Source organism: Podarcis melisellensis, assembly GCF_964234715.1.
Source record: "Podarcis melisellensis genome assembly, chromosome: 5".
In the NCBI taxonomy this organism is placed as follows: domain Eukaryota; kingdom Metazoa; phylum Chordata; class Lepidosauria; order Squamata; family Lacertidae; genus Podarcis; species Podarcis melisellensis.
Genome location: NC_138537.1, coordinates 63,478,339 through 63,492,012, shown reverse-complemented (window position 1 = coordinate 63,492,012; position 13,674 = coordinate 63,478,339). Strand labels below are relative to the sequence as shown.

General features: G+C 44.2%; 1 protein-coding gene across 1 annotated transcript; it reads right to left on the bottom strand.

Annotated features, from left to right (window-relative positions):
* Positions 1–5,679: 5,679 nt before the first annotated feature.
* Positions 5,680–10,255, bottom strand: PPP1R3C (protein phosphatase 1 regulatory subunit 3C). The gene is made up of 2 exons (XM_081912017.1): positions 10,026–10,255; positions 5,680–8,261 (listed from the first exon to the last, which is right to left on the bottom strand). Exon 2 carries the CDS (start codon positions 8,258–8,260, stop codon positions 7,316–7,318), a length of 945 nt encoding a protein of 314 aa, XP_081768143.1. The 5' UTR covers position 8,261; positions 10,026–10,255; the 3' UTR covers positions 5,680–7,315.
* Between the last annotated feature and the right edge of the window lie 3,419 nt (positions 10,256–13,674).

Sequence of the window (13,674 nt, the reverse complement as noted above, 5' to 3'; positions counted from 1 at the left end):
GATCACAGCAGATGACTGATATTTGGCTTCTGCAACAATGTGACACTGGAAAAACATGTCAAACTATTTCCCACCGCTGGGCAGCAGAGTTACAGTTTAGCCACATGTGTGATGGGGATGAGGAATGGAGCTTTCTGTAGGTGGAACATGTTGAAAAGGGGGCTTGGTGTGAGAAGGTTGAAGAGTTCTTCTCCTTGCAGCTGCTGATGGTGTGGGAAGCATCTGAGATCCAGAAATTGCTGGCAAGGAAGAAAGGCAGAGTACTCGGGTGATTTTATGCTCAGCTTCGTTGGGACCTGCTACCAGGAATATCACAAGGGGCTATTTAAAGATACCATCCACCTACCATCCAAGTAGGAAAAACTTGTCATCATAAAGATCCTGGCCACCAGAGTCCTATCCCTTCTTACTCAGTAATGAACTTGGGAAAGGTCACACAAGCTTAATGGACAAGTTTTCTGCTGTGGGTGACTTTAGACAAGTCCAGCTGACTCACAAGCTGAGACAGGGATCTAGACACCATGACACACACACCCTAGGCAAGGCTGCTGTAGTGCAGTCCACATGGGGCTGTCCCTTGGAGACTGCTCAGAAAGAGTCGTTCATTGAGAGCCAGTGTGGTGGAGTGGTTAAGAGCGGTAGACTCGTAATCTGGGGAACCGGGTTCGCGTCTCCGCTGGGTGACCTTGGGCCAGTCACACTTCTCTGAAGTCTCTCAGCCCCACTCACCTCACAGAGTGTTTGTTGTGGGGGAGGAAGGGAAAGGAGAATGTTAGCCACTTTGAGACTCCTTCAGGTAGTGATAAAGCGGGATACCAAATCCAAACTCTTCATTCATTTTATCTGTATGCCACTTTTCCAAACACAAAAATCATGCTGAAAGTAGCTCACAACAAAGAGTGCTTCCTTCACTTTCCATCTTCCCACTTCTGCTTCCAGTTTCTTTACACCTTCCAGGTCAAGGTCTGGGTATAGTTACACACAGCCCAGCAAGATTCTGGCAAATGAGCCTCATTTCTTCATTCAGATGCTTCTGTTGTGGTTCCTGTTCACTCTTATTGCTACTCAGAGCAACATTTGGACGAGAAACAAAATATGAAGGAGCTGACACCTAAAATGCCCACCCCTGGCCATTCCCCCCCCTCCCAACACACACACACTTAAGTAGAATCATAGAATTGTAGGGTTGAAAGGGACCCTGGTGATCATCTAATCTAACCCCCAGCAATGCAGGAATATCCAGTTATATCCATATGCGGACTGCATCTGCAACCTTAGCATTATCAGTACCAGGCCCTAACCAACTGCGCGATCCAGGCCTCAAGGAGCAATACTGGTTTTAGCTAGGAAAAAGATATATGTATATCAGTTAATCAAATGTTCTAGATTATAGACTTTTCCTTGAAAGATTGTTTTTTTTATCCCAGTCCCGGACATCTCTCCTTGCAACTTAATTTCTGAGTCATTTGCTTAAGCCTTAAGACCATAGCTGCTTGCAATGCTTACTTGAAAGCAAGTTCCTTTGCAATAAATGAGAGCAACTTCTGAGTCCAAAAGAAGCACACGCTCAACTGGGAAACGGTTCCTTTTTCCCCCATTCCTGTTGGAAGCGAACCGATTGAATTGAGGAGGTGAGGTGAGTGATGCCTTTTCCTGCATGCCAGGCTTGACTCCAACCCCCTTGGATTTCTGTCTGCCATATTTTTACCCCGTTCTTCTCCCTCTCTCTGGCTATGTGCGCAATGCGGAGGAAGCGCCTGATGCTTGGCAATCAGCGTGGGAAGATTGGAACTGGTGGCGAGTTTTAATACAGCGCTGTGGAAACCATCCAGAGACTCTTGTCTACCGCTCCCCCATTGTTCTGTCTCATGCTACACACGTCACCAATTTATGAGGGTACAAAGACACTTAATTTAAGCCACGGCATGAATGAATTTCCCCGCTAAGGGAGAGAGGCCACGAGAGAAGGGGCAGGAAAAAAGAATGATTTGTGGCATCCAAAGTAGCTGCTGTGCAAAATCTCAAGGAAGGGAGCCTGAAAGCAGTAGGCCAGGCTCTGCTGAGGGGGAGGGAAGGCTGAGCCCCACTGATTTTATAACGAATTACCCACAAGGACTAATTTTACCTCATGACTCAAACTGAATTGAACAAAAATAGGTAGCACCTAGGTTTTTATTAGGCGTTGAGGGTCAAAGATAATTTTAAATGCTTAAAGCTTAAATAGGAATAGGAAATAAAAGTAAATAGGTACCGTACTCCCACTGGATGTTTCTAAGTCTGTGGATATTTGGGGCTAATACTCCTGAAGCATTGTTTACTTCCTCTCTCCTCTCCTCTCCTCCCGTTGCTCGGTCCCTGCTCCTGCCAACCTAGCAGTTCAAAAGCACATCAAAGTGCAAGTAGATAAATAGGTACCGCTCCGGCAGGAAGGTAAACGGCGTTTCCGTGCACTGCTCTGGTTTGCCAGAAGCGGCTTAGTCATGCTGGCCACATGACCCGGAAGCTGTACTCCAGCTCCCTTGGCCAGTAAAGCGAGATGAGCGCCAAAAACCCCAGAGTCTCCCCAACCTGACCTAACAGTCAAGGGTCCCTTTACCTTTAAATTTCACAGGGGTAATCCTATAAACAGGCTTTCCCCAGGAAAGGTTAACAGATAATGCATACCTAACTACTCTGCTCATCACCTTGTTAACAGACAGTTACCTTGAGCATCTGAAGAATTTTTCTTCACTATGCTTTTGTATACATTAATAGTGAAAAGCACTTGCTGATGGCCAGTTGTGTGTGTGAAACCATTTCTAAAAACTCAAGTATAGCAAAGCTGGGGTGGGTGGGAGAGGAATATCTATGTTTGTTCAATATAGTATGAGAAATGCAAACAGTACTAATCTCCCCCTTGTTAAAGGGAAAAAGGGAATCAGACTGTGGAGAGGAAAATCTGGAATGTATTTCTAAGGAAGGAAGATAATTTTACATAGGGAACAGTCACAGCAGGAGGATATATGGTATGAAGTATCAGCATTCAATGCTGCCCAAGTTTGGGGTGAAGTCTCCGAAATGCATCCTTGGGTCTACTATTTCCAGCTGTTTTCAATCAGCATAATTAACAACTAAGCCTATTCATCTGTTTAAAAAATTGCATGAACTGCTTGAATCTCATGTCATTGCTGTCCCAAAGTGTGGCCCATGCACACAGTCCCTCCAACTTATGCAAAACAGCAGAAAGAATTATCAGGAGGAAACAGACTCATAGAAGTCAGTGCCAGTCTTTGTTTGATTCTCCTCCAAAAGGTCTCTGCTTCAATGTAAGACTTGTCACAAGCTTATTTTAATACAGTGGGAAAGAGCCCTGCATTTCTGAAGCCACAAGGCATGCACAGACAAATAGCATAACTCTCCTCTCTTAAAAGCAAGCACAAAAATAAAATGAAAACTTTGAGAGGTTCTTTCTGTCTGAGAGGCACCCTCTGAGATGTTCTTATGGTTGTGTGATTTTTAAATCCATGAGAGCAATTTTGTTAATAGTTTTACCTTGAGGCATGAAAAGACATTTGGTAAACAAAAAAGGCTTTGAACAAAAAGCTAAGACTTTGAGAGGAATTGGAAGGGCCTTGCAGATAATGAAATGTCCTGACTGTTAACAACTTTCCACTGAAATGGGGAGGGGGGGACGCAGCAAAGGATAGCCTGGACTCTTTTAATCGTTTTCCGTGAAAATAACATGTTGCCTTTGAGCATTTAGAGCCTAACAAATAGAAAGCAACTACTTTTTCTTCTCATTTGCTGACAACCAATGTTACTATGAAGGCAACAAGACATTTCACTTCTGTTTACTGGATTTGCTTACCAAATAATGCGAAATAATTCACTTCTGGATTTGCTTACCAAACAAATGCACATCAAGGGTTCACCCCATTCAAATGTGAAGTTCATATTTTTGCATCTGATGATGGATGTTATCCTAGTCCACAAAATATTGTGCCATAATACATTTCTTAGGGTTGTAGCCAATGTTGTGTGTCCAGAGTTCCACTTGCACAACATAACTTCTCCTTCTTCTTTCCTTGCAGGTGCACAACATTTGCTCCAGAGGATCTCTTGACTCTTCGGAACAGATTTGGGGGATGGGGAGAGAAGAGGAGAAGGAGAAGTTCTGTTGTGCAAGTTGAAGTCACTGATATTGAAAGTCACTGAGGTTGAGGACAAAAAATAGGGACGTATTTTCCCTTTCTCTCTTCTGACAGAGGTGATCCTACACGGTGACCCAAACTGGGCCTAAACCCCGATTGAAATGGATCTCAAAAAAGTACCATATTTTCCCATGTATAAGATGCCCCTTATTTTGGGGGACTCAGATTTAAGAAAATGGGGGGAGACACTATCCATGTATAAGACACCCCCTAATTTTTCACAATATTTTTAGGGGGGAAACCTAGTCTTATACACAGAAAAATACGGTAAGTTTCTTTCAAGAGTGCCTGAATAAAGTGCAAGTTTTGTATTTTTTGTGAAGGCCCACAAAACCTACCCAGATCCTTTGCAACAGTGCTATATCTAACAGATAACTCTACATTATTATTTGGAAAAAAGGCTTGGTAGCCAAACATCTCAAGGCTAATCTACTGAAGCAAGATATTGTTTGCTTATCAATTACTGCAGTTGACTGAAGTTCCTAGTTATCAAATAACCTATATTAGTAATTTAAAAATCCAGGCGACACATGCCTAGTCATATAAGCAGAAAGGAGGAGGGGAAATTGTATTAAAGAATGATCCAGCCTTTGTTTGCATTTGCAAAGGGCAGGGTGCAGAGATACTGATATATGCAAACAGAACGATTCATGTACCACCCACACTCAGCTACCAGGGCATGCACACAATGCATGCCATTTCATTGATGCACCAGATATGCTATTGAATACCAGATTGAGAGACTCCTCCATAGGAGGGCACATACATACTCTCAGCCCTACAGCAGGGCATCCAATCTAGCAAGTTCTGGTGAATCAGAGCCCACAGCTTGCTGACATGAGAAAGCATGGACATGGAGGATACTGGAGCTTGTGTGTTTGTGTGTGTCCTCTGTATACCCAGCAGCCATCTTCATGAATCATAGATGAATAGATGACAGAATGTAAGAGCATGACAAAGTGAGAATGTGGGCAGGGGCGGATTTAGGGGGCGTGGACCACCCTGGGTGTCTTCGCTGAGGGGGTGACATTTGGCAGTCGTGGGTGGGCATCGCACCAAATGTCCGCCATTGGTGGCTTGCTCCGTGCACCCTCCGTGCCCCGCCACCCTCAGGAGCACGCCCACCCTGGGCAGCACGGGCATATGCTCTGCCGCTGAATGTGGGGAACTGTGGAAGAGATTATACTGCAGGCACAGCCAGGGGTGTTGACATATTGGAAGTTTTGTGGGTTAAACAGTAGCTTTTAACTGTTCTCTGCTCTTCAGCAGCACACACAGCCATTAGCTGATGATTAGGAGTTCTGGCAGAGGGAGGTCTTAGATATGGCCAACAGCAGGTGGGAACATATCCCCTGGGCTTCTTGTTGGTTTGTTTGCCACCTGATTCAGCCACTGACTGAACAACCCAGTGAATCCCAGCTTTTAGCTTTCCCTCAGCAAAGGCCATGCTATGATGTTCAAGTCCTTCCCAAGAAAAAGATTGCCACAATTATCAAAACACAATTTATTTTTTAAAGTGAATTGTTTACACAGTAGTGTGGTACAGTGGGGGGGCCAGGGGGAGAAGAGGCTTTTCCCTTTTTTGCGATACAAATTCCATGTCAGTACTGGTGGAACAAACAGTATAATGATGTGATTTGCATTTTCCATAGACACCACCACTACAAAACAGGTTAAGTGAACTCTGAGATATGTACACACACTCCTATTCCAATTGGCTTTTTCGTATACAGTCCGTGCCAAAATTACACTATTATTTACAAAACCCTATATATCTGGGTAAGATTAAAGACTATAATCAGAAAGTCACAACAACAACAGCTTTCTGTGTCTGTAACAGCTACAAAAAAAATGAGGTATGAGAAAGTGTATAGAAAACTATTTCTATTTATGTGCAAGATGCATACTGTTATTTTAGACCAATTAGCTTGAGAAGTGCAGCTACATTATTACCCCTTCAATATGAAGGACTTTTAAATTGCTTAGCTTTATTTTACTGTTGTGAAGAGCTATTTCTTGGAGAAGAAAAATATTACTAAACTCTACAACAAGCAAGATAATAGGAGAGTTTGTCTCTACACTGAACAAGACAAGTTGAGCAGCCAGTGTCTACAGGATTAAGGCATTTCATTCAGTCTCTCTTAAAAACAAAACCGTGCAATCACAGGAAACCCTGTGTGATTATTTTTGTTTTTTTAAGGCATAGCCTTTGTGTACATAGGATGAAGATCTACCTGTGAAGTGCGGTTGCAAAATTAGCTTACTGTTTGGCAAGTCGAAAGACAAGATTCCAGAAATCAAGTCTACAGCTTTGCAGGGGGCCTATTTACATGAACAGTTCCCCAGCCCCTTATGCTTTTCACACTTCCTCTCACCCCCTCCACACATATCTAAGCCTAATGGTCAGAAATTCAACAGATGCAGCTTTCCCCACTGCTGTAATTCACTGATGGGGAAAGTGCTGTCTGTTAGAAGTGCTGCCTGTCTGTACAGCTCTTACAAGGCACACACTGCTTCCTGCTGTATGCTTTACTTTTGCCCCTACAGTACACCATACCCCTTTTCCTCTCTCTCTCTCTCTCTCTCCACTTCATTCCCACTTAAGAGGCCCCTTTTCACCACAATCCTAAATACCGAATTGTATTCTGGCCAAGACCAGCTTTGTCTTGACTCAGGCCTCAGGTTTGGCAGTTCCGCCTCTCTCACACAATCTCCGCTACAACTTAAAAAGTAGGCACGAGGTTTTTTTGTGTGGCTACCTCTGCAACATCCCCCCCCACACACAATCACAGCTTCCCAAAAAGCCACCACACACACTATTACTTCTTCACAAACTTCTCTGCTGCCCCCTAGTTAAGGCAAGTGGACAGCAAGTTAATGGTATATCGATCACTCATTTTTTTACATTAGGAGATGTTCTCACGGAAATTCATATTCTCTCTCCCTCCCCTCTGAAGTCCAAGATGTGGCTGGTAGTTTTTTTGTTTTTAAATGTAAATGCATAATGTTCACAGTCATTTTCCCTTTTAAAAAAATAGTCAGCCTACCCTTCTAGGTGGCTTGCTAATGCTTATTGGGAAGTTTAAAGTTAAGTGGCAACAGGTGCCTCTGAGCTCTATTATCATTCACCAATATGGAGACAAGCTTTCAATCCTGCTCCAGCTTTGCCATTCAGGGAAGAGACCATTGGCTACCCGAGGGCTACCCAGCTGTTCACAGCCTGCCTCGTGCCCTTTTCTTGCCGGTTTGAGAGTCATGCAGCCTTTCCTGGGAGACGGCACTTGGACTCCATCCGACTTCCATTCTGCATGGACAATCTTGTAGTTCTGTCCATCGTTATTGTCCCAGAATGTGTGCTCGTTGCTTTGGTAATACACGCAAAACTCAATGTTCTGCTCAGCGGCAATGACTGGAGGCAAGTCAATAGCAAAGGAGAAGGTATCGTTGTCAGAGTCTCCATACACGTTGTTCATGTAGACGCAATTTATGTCGGAATAGGTTTTCCACGAATCATAGGTGACCCGAATCCGCACCTTCTTCTCAAAACTCACATTTTTCACTTTCACAGTCCCCGAAACAGCCCTTTCTTGGAGGGTGCAGTTCTCAAGACACACAAAGTTCTTCTGTAAGTGGTTCCGGAAGTCCAAGTAATCCGCCGAAGGCTGAACGAAACCCAGAATCAAGTTCTTTTCCTCGTGTAGTTTTAAGCCAGCAGTTATGTCTTCAAGGTCTAGCAGGTCAAACTGAAGGTCCCACCCTGGATTCTCCTGAAACTCAGAGAAGACATGAATGGCAGTGAGAGAGAGACCTTTCGAGTCTGCAAAGACGACTCTCTTCTTGGCTCGTCCGGCAGAGCGCTTCCAGTCACTGTTTTGGGACTCAGTTTCACGTTTCACATTGAGGCACGGTCTGAGAGGCTTAAATCGATCCACAAAGTTCCTTCTCTGATATTCGTCAAGTGGGTTGAGAAAGCTCTTCACAGGTGGCGAACGAGCCAAGCATATTCTCATGGCCACATCTACAGGCATGATAGAACTGGATAGGGGCCTTGGGTCCAAGACTTCTATCATTCTGCAACGTAAACAAAAATCAGTTAGGATTGCGTTTGTACTGGAGGACGTGTGCTGGAGGGAAGCCTCTGCAAAAGGCTCCCTCTGCTTACACTCACCCTCGTTCATAATTCATCATTTGCTGGCTGGGAGGCTGTAAATAATTCAGTCACAAGCAAGATTAGCCAGAACAGTGACTGGCAGCCAGATGCGGAACTGATGAAATAATAACACCCTATTCAGAACACTTGGATGAATTCCACATGCCATTTTGAGTCAGCCATGTTTTTAAATTCATGTTTGCTTTGCACCTATGAAAGCTTTTTGTATTTGTTTTATCAATAAAGCTCAGAGCAGGAGGAGTGCGCAGAATAAGGTTCTTAGATTGTAGCTTCATACTTGGAAGGTAATGACGGCTCCAAATGCACAAGAAAAGGAAAGCATGCCTATCCTCTGTTAAAATTATAAAAAAGCATCTAAGTAACATTCATGAGAAATAATTCCTTTTTAAATCCCTTCTATGGAACCTCTTGTGTACCATACAGACATTATTTTCATGATGCTTCCTACAATCCTATTTTTTAAAAAAATATATAGGTGGCATCCAACTTATAGCACAATCCTAACCCATGTCTACTCAGAAGCAAGTCCTATGAAGTAAGTAAGGCTTGTTCCCAAGTGAGGGGTGCTATGACTGCAGCTTTAGCCATACTCAAGAGTAGACCCAGTGAGAGGAATCGTTTGTACTGGGTCTGCTCTGAATATGACTTAATCAGATACATCACTATTCATCCCTCTCTGAAGCAATTCAATAGTTAAATACATTAAGATACCTTGTTAATTTCTCTGTGTACATTACATACAGGAAGCCAGCTATTCCCCCCAGTACATTTCTTGTAGGCAACTATAGTTACTTATGACAGCCTTAAAGTAATGCAGAGGAATAACTAAGAGGAATAACTTAAGACTACAATGGTTGGCGCCTGTGGCGTGAGAGAAGCCTTCTTTTACTGCAGCTTTCCCACAAGCTCAGAAGAGACCGTTTAGGCCTAAGCAAGTACAAATCAACTTTATGAGGAGTCCAGCGATGAGGCTATTGGAATTTTCTAGACTCCTGGGAGGAAGGTTTCAAAGCATAGCTATTTATGTGGCTTTTCATGAACATAACCCCTCTGTTGGCCCGGGAGGACAATGGCAGGATGACTCCCAATTCTGACAAGGTTGCAAGAACCAGAAGAGAATGAGCCCACAGAGCCAAACCCCTTTCCTTCCTCCTCACGCAACCCCTTGTCTTTTGACTGCGTTTGCAAGATTAGAAAAGCAGGTATCTCTCCTGAAACCATTTTCTTGCAGAGCTAGGTGGAAGTTTCTGGTCGTTATGCTGAAACAAGCCCTTATTCTACACCAAGAGATTAACTCCAACAGGCGAGGGATGATAGGAGCAAGTTGCTTTGCTGACAGAAAACACGCCAACACCTTCCTTAAGTAGGAGTTAGGTACAGGATCCGAAACCCCCTCCTGTAAAATGCGGCTTTCCAAAAACGCTTCGTCAGAGAACCTGCACTAGGTTGCAGCACAGCGCGACTCATGACGAAGCAAAAATAAAACACCCCGATCCTTCCCCTGCTTGCTCGGAAGCAAGTCCCGCCGCGTTCAGCTCCGAAGCAAGTGGGTGCAGGATTGCAACCTTGCTGAAATCACCCCCGTTCATTCCTAGGCATGGCCTTTCCCCCCTGCAAAGGAACTCCCCCTTTTTTTTACACACACACGCACACAACAGGCTTACCTGCGTTAAATAGAAGAAAGTGGACCCGAGGAGAAGCCCATAAATATGGAGGGACGGTCGTGCAAACGGCAATCGGGGCTTTTCCGCGCGGCTCGACGGAGGAGTAACTTCCGCACGAGGCTTGGGGACTTTTGCTCTCTCTCTGGCTTTAACTCACCCAGTGCGTCCCCCCGATCCTCGCCCGCAGACTCAGCACCCCGCCAGCCTCGCTGCTGCTGCTTATCAAACGCTGCGCCGTCTGCTCCGCGTGAAAGCTCCGCGGAAGCCAATCGCATCGCAGGCCAGGCGCCTGCCGAGCGAATCAGCGCCGGGCTGCCCGCGCTGGGGGAGGCGTGATAGCTCCGCTGCCAGGAGGTGCCGTGGGATGGGGGCGAAGCATGCGGCTCTGTTGACACAGCCTCCAGCGGGAAGACCCTCGGCTCAAGCTCAGCCCCTGCCGGCGACCCAGGAATTAAGGCAGTTTTTACAAAATATATAAATAGGCCCAGAATGAATTTGGACAATTGGGGGGGGGGGAATGCTTCATTATATAGCGCACCTTTCTGTATTTTGTTTTATTTATTTTTCTTCTGTAACTTACTGCACGACTTCCCTCTGCCCCAGCTGCAAGGAAACAGGCCTTTTCCATATTTGTTTTATTTATCATATATATATATATATATATATATATATATATATATATATATATATATATATATACACACCACCTTTTTCTTCTCTGGAGCTAAAAGTGGTGTACACTGTTCTCCCCCCCCCCCCATCTTCACAACAACCCTGGGAGGTAGGTTAGGTTGAGACATGATGACTGACATTCAGTGACTTTTGTGGCTGGCTGGCTGGCTGGCTGGCTGGCTCAAACCCTGGTCTTGGTCTCTACAGCCACAGCAGGCGCTCTTAACTCTCCAACGGTTTGCCTTCGCCTGCAAAGTCACACTCTTCCGTTGCCTCCTGAGACAGACGGATGCCAACAAAATCACTTCAGGACTTCCATTGGTTGCAGGAAACAATTAACAGATTTAATAAATGTTAATGACATTGCAGCCCAGGTTTGCTGGATAACTTTCACCAGCAGTTTCACATATTCAAAAACATAGGGGACATTTGTGACAGCCCAAAAGCTAATGGCCAAGGGGAGGAACAGAAATCACTCAGCATCACTGACTGGGTTCATCCTTCCAGAAAGGACTGGGGCCACTATAAATTTGTGTCTCTGAGACCCAATCCTGTTGGGCAACCCAGAAGGAGACAGTAGTTGGTGGTACTGAAACCCACTGAGAGGTCCAGAAAAACCAACAGAGTCACGCTCCCCCTATCCATTTCCCAGTGCAAATCATCTGCCCAAGGTGTTTTCTGTGCTATAACTAGACCAAAAGCCAGATTGGAATAGATGTAAATAATCAGTGTCATCCAAAACTGCCTTGAGTGGCGGTGCTTCCAGAGCTTCACTTAAGGATGAAAAAGTAGACACTGGGTGATCATTGTGCAGGACCATTCTGTCCACATCTGATTTATTTAACTAAGGTTTCACTACCACCACCCTTTTCAGTGCAACAGGTATAATCCCTTCTCTTAAAGATGCAGTAATAACTTCTGACAGTGTGCTGTCCAGACAAGTACGCCTGGCCCTATAGAGCAACGAAAAGGGCACAGAATTTATTTGTATCTCTTGAATTCAGTCCTGCAAAGACATGTAGAGCCATAACTTTATTCCTTTGATACTCCTATTAAAATTAATAGTACTTTACTACCAAATTTCAGGATCCAGTCTGACTACACCATGTAATTTGGGTGCCCAGGGGCAAAAAAATGCTCCTGCATCTTTAAGAAAGGCGTAGATCCCTGCGCTTGCCAACTTTTTTCTTCTAATTCTCAGTAATTAGCAGCTTGGAGCCAACTCCTAGGGGCCCTGAGGGCTTCAGCCCCCACAATAAAACATTTGAGGAGGCTGGGCCTCCACAAAGTTGATTGGCATTCCCATTCAAATGATGTGTGTGCACTGTGTAATGATATCCATTATGAGGGGCGGGGCTTACCTGGGCTCCCACAATATTTTATTCAAGTTGGCACCCCTTATTATAGGCATGGGACACTTTGCAGATGAGGAAAGGAAGCTACCCTTATGCATGTGAACAGGATTGCCAGCAATGCATGCATATAGTTAAGGAAGATTATTATTAAGGAAGAGGAGTTGGAACCAAGCCCTTAGCATGTTTACCTGCTCAGCAAATTTTAGAATTTCTTATTTTCTGCCTAATGTATGATGCAGCTCTAGACATTTGCATGATTATGACCTCAGTATTAATCTCATGTTCTAGATCAGTCCTGGAGAACCTTCAGCCCTCCAGATGTTGCTGCACTGTAACTCCCATCATCCTTGACCATTGCCCATGCTGGCTGGGGCTGATGGAATCCTCCAGTATCTGAAAGGCCACGGGTCCTGCCTGCACCACTGTTACAGAACATTGGATTTAAGCATGCTTACAAGTTAGGAGGCTTTTAGTTTTTGTATTTTGTGGGAATAGAAATATATGAATCCCTGTGACCCATGTGTGTGGGGTGGATGGATAATAAATCGGCTGGGTGCCTAGTTTCAAATCATGGGACTAGCACATAGAAAGTCCCAGCAGAGTTTAAAATCAAGTCACAACTTGTACAGCAGTAAAGTGTGGAAATAGGCTGTTAAATCTGTTTAAATATCCTATTTAGTTCACTGAAACAGTGGACCTCTTTCTACCGCTCTTATCATTGAACATACCACACTATGTTAAGTAAGTTTAAAATACTTTACTTACAGATTCAAAGTTCTGACACATGCATTGTTCCATGCAACAGCAAGGAGAACACAGGAAGAAAGCTTTCGGGTAGAAAATACAGAATCTTGTTCCAAACACGTGCTCTAAGCTTGGGAACAAGCTTATATACACCCTTCTTTGTTGGCTACATGGTGCAGAGGGGGGTGGACAGGAAGAGAGGAATTCATTTCCTCCCTCATCGGAGAAGAAGGGGCATGACCTAATAGTTTAGGAAACACAGCTGTATTGTCTTAGCCCCTTCATGCACTAACTAGCCCTATGTTTGCTAGTTGTATATGAATGCAATCTCCCACTTACTACTGGAACCATCAAGGTCACAATCCTAAGTACTGCTCATATGAAATCTTACTTCTGAATAATAGTTATTAGTAGCATTAGTCTATAGGTGTGTCAGAAGAACAAGAAAACTAGGCCAGTCATTTATTTTTTCTGGAGCCAAGAGCTTATGTAAATTAGTCTGCTAAGCAAGACCACTTTTCTTTGGATTCATGATGCAATATAGCAAACCTCCAAAAAGCGGGAGAAAGCCACTGAGATGAAAAGCAGCTGTTATTTCTCAACCCAACTAAGCAAACAGCTGCCAAGTCCTTTCATTCATTTCACGCAAATAAAACAAGCAAGAGGCATGGGTAACGCTTGCTGCTTTTTTATAGGTCAACTGTGAGTCTGCAAAAACTGTTCAGGGCTTGCATGAAATGGTGCAAAGGAACAACTTATTCTTTATTATTATTACTGAATTTATATTAACCTTTCATGCAACGAGCTTGAGGTGATGTTCCCCATTTGATATTCACGGCAACCCTGTGAGATGGGTTAGGCTGAGAGGCGGTGTGACT

Bases quoted from the DNA above. Each gene is read 5' to 3' on its own strand.
- PPP1R3C (XM_081912017.1), bottom strand. From the start codon at position 8,260: ATGATAGAAGTCTTGGACCCAAGGCCCCTATCCAGTTCTATCATGCCT.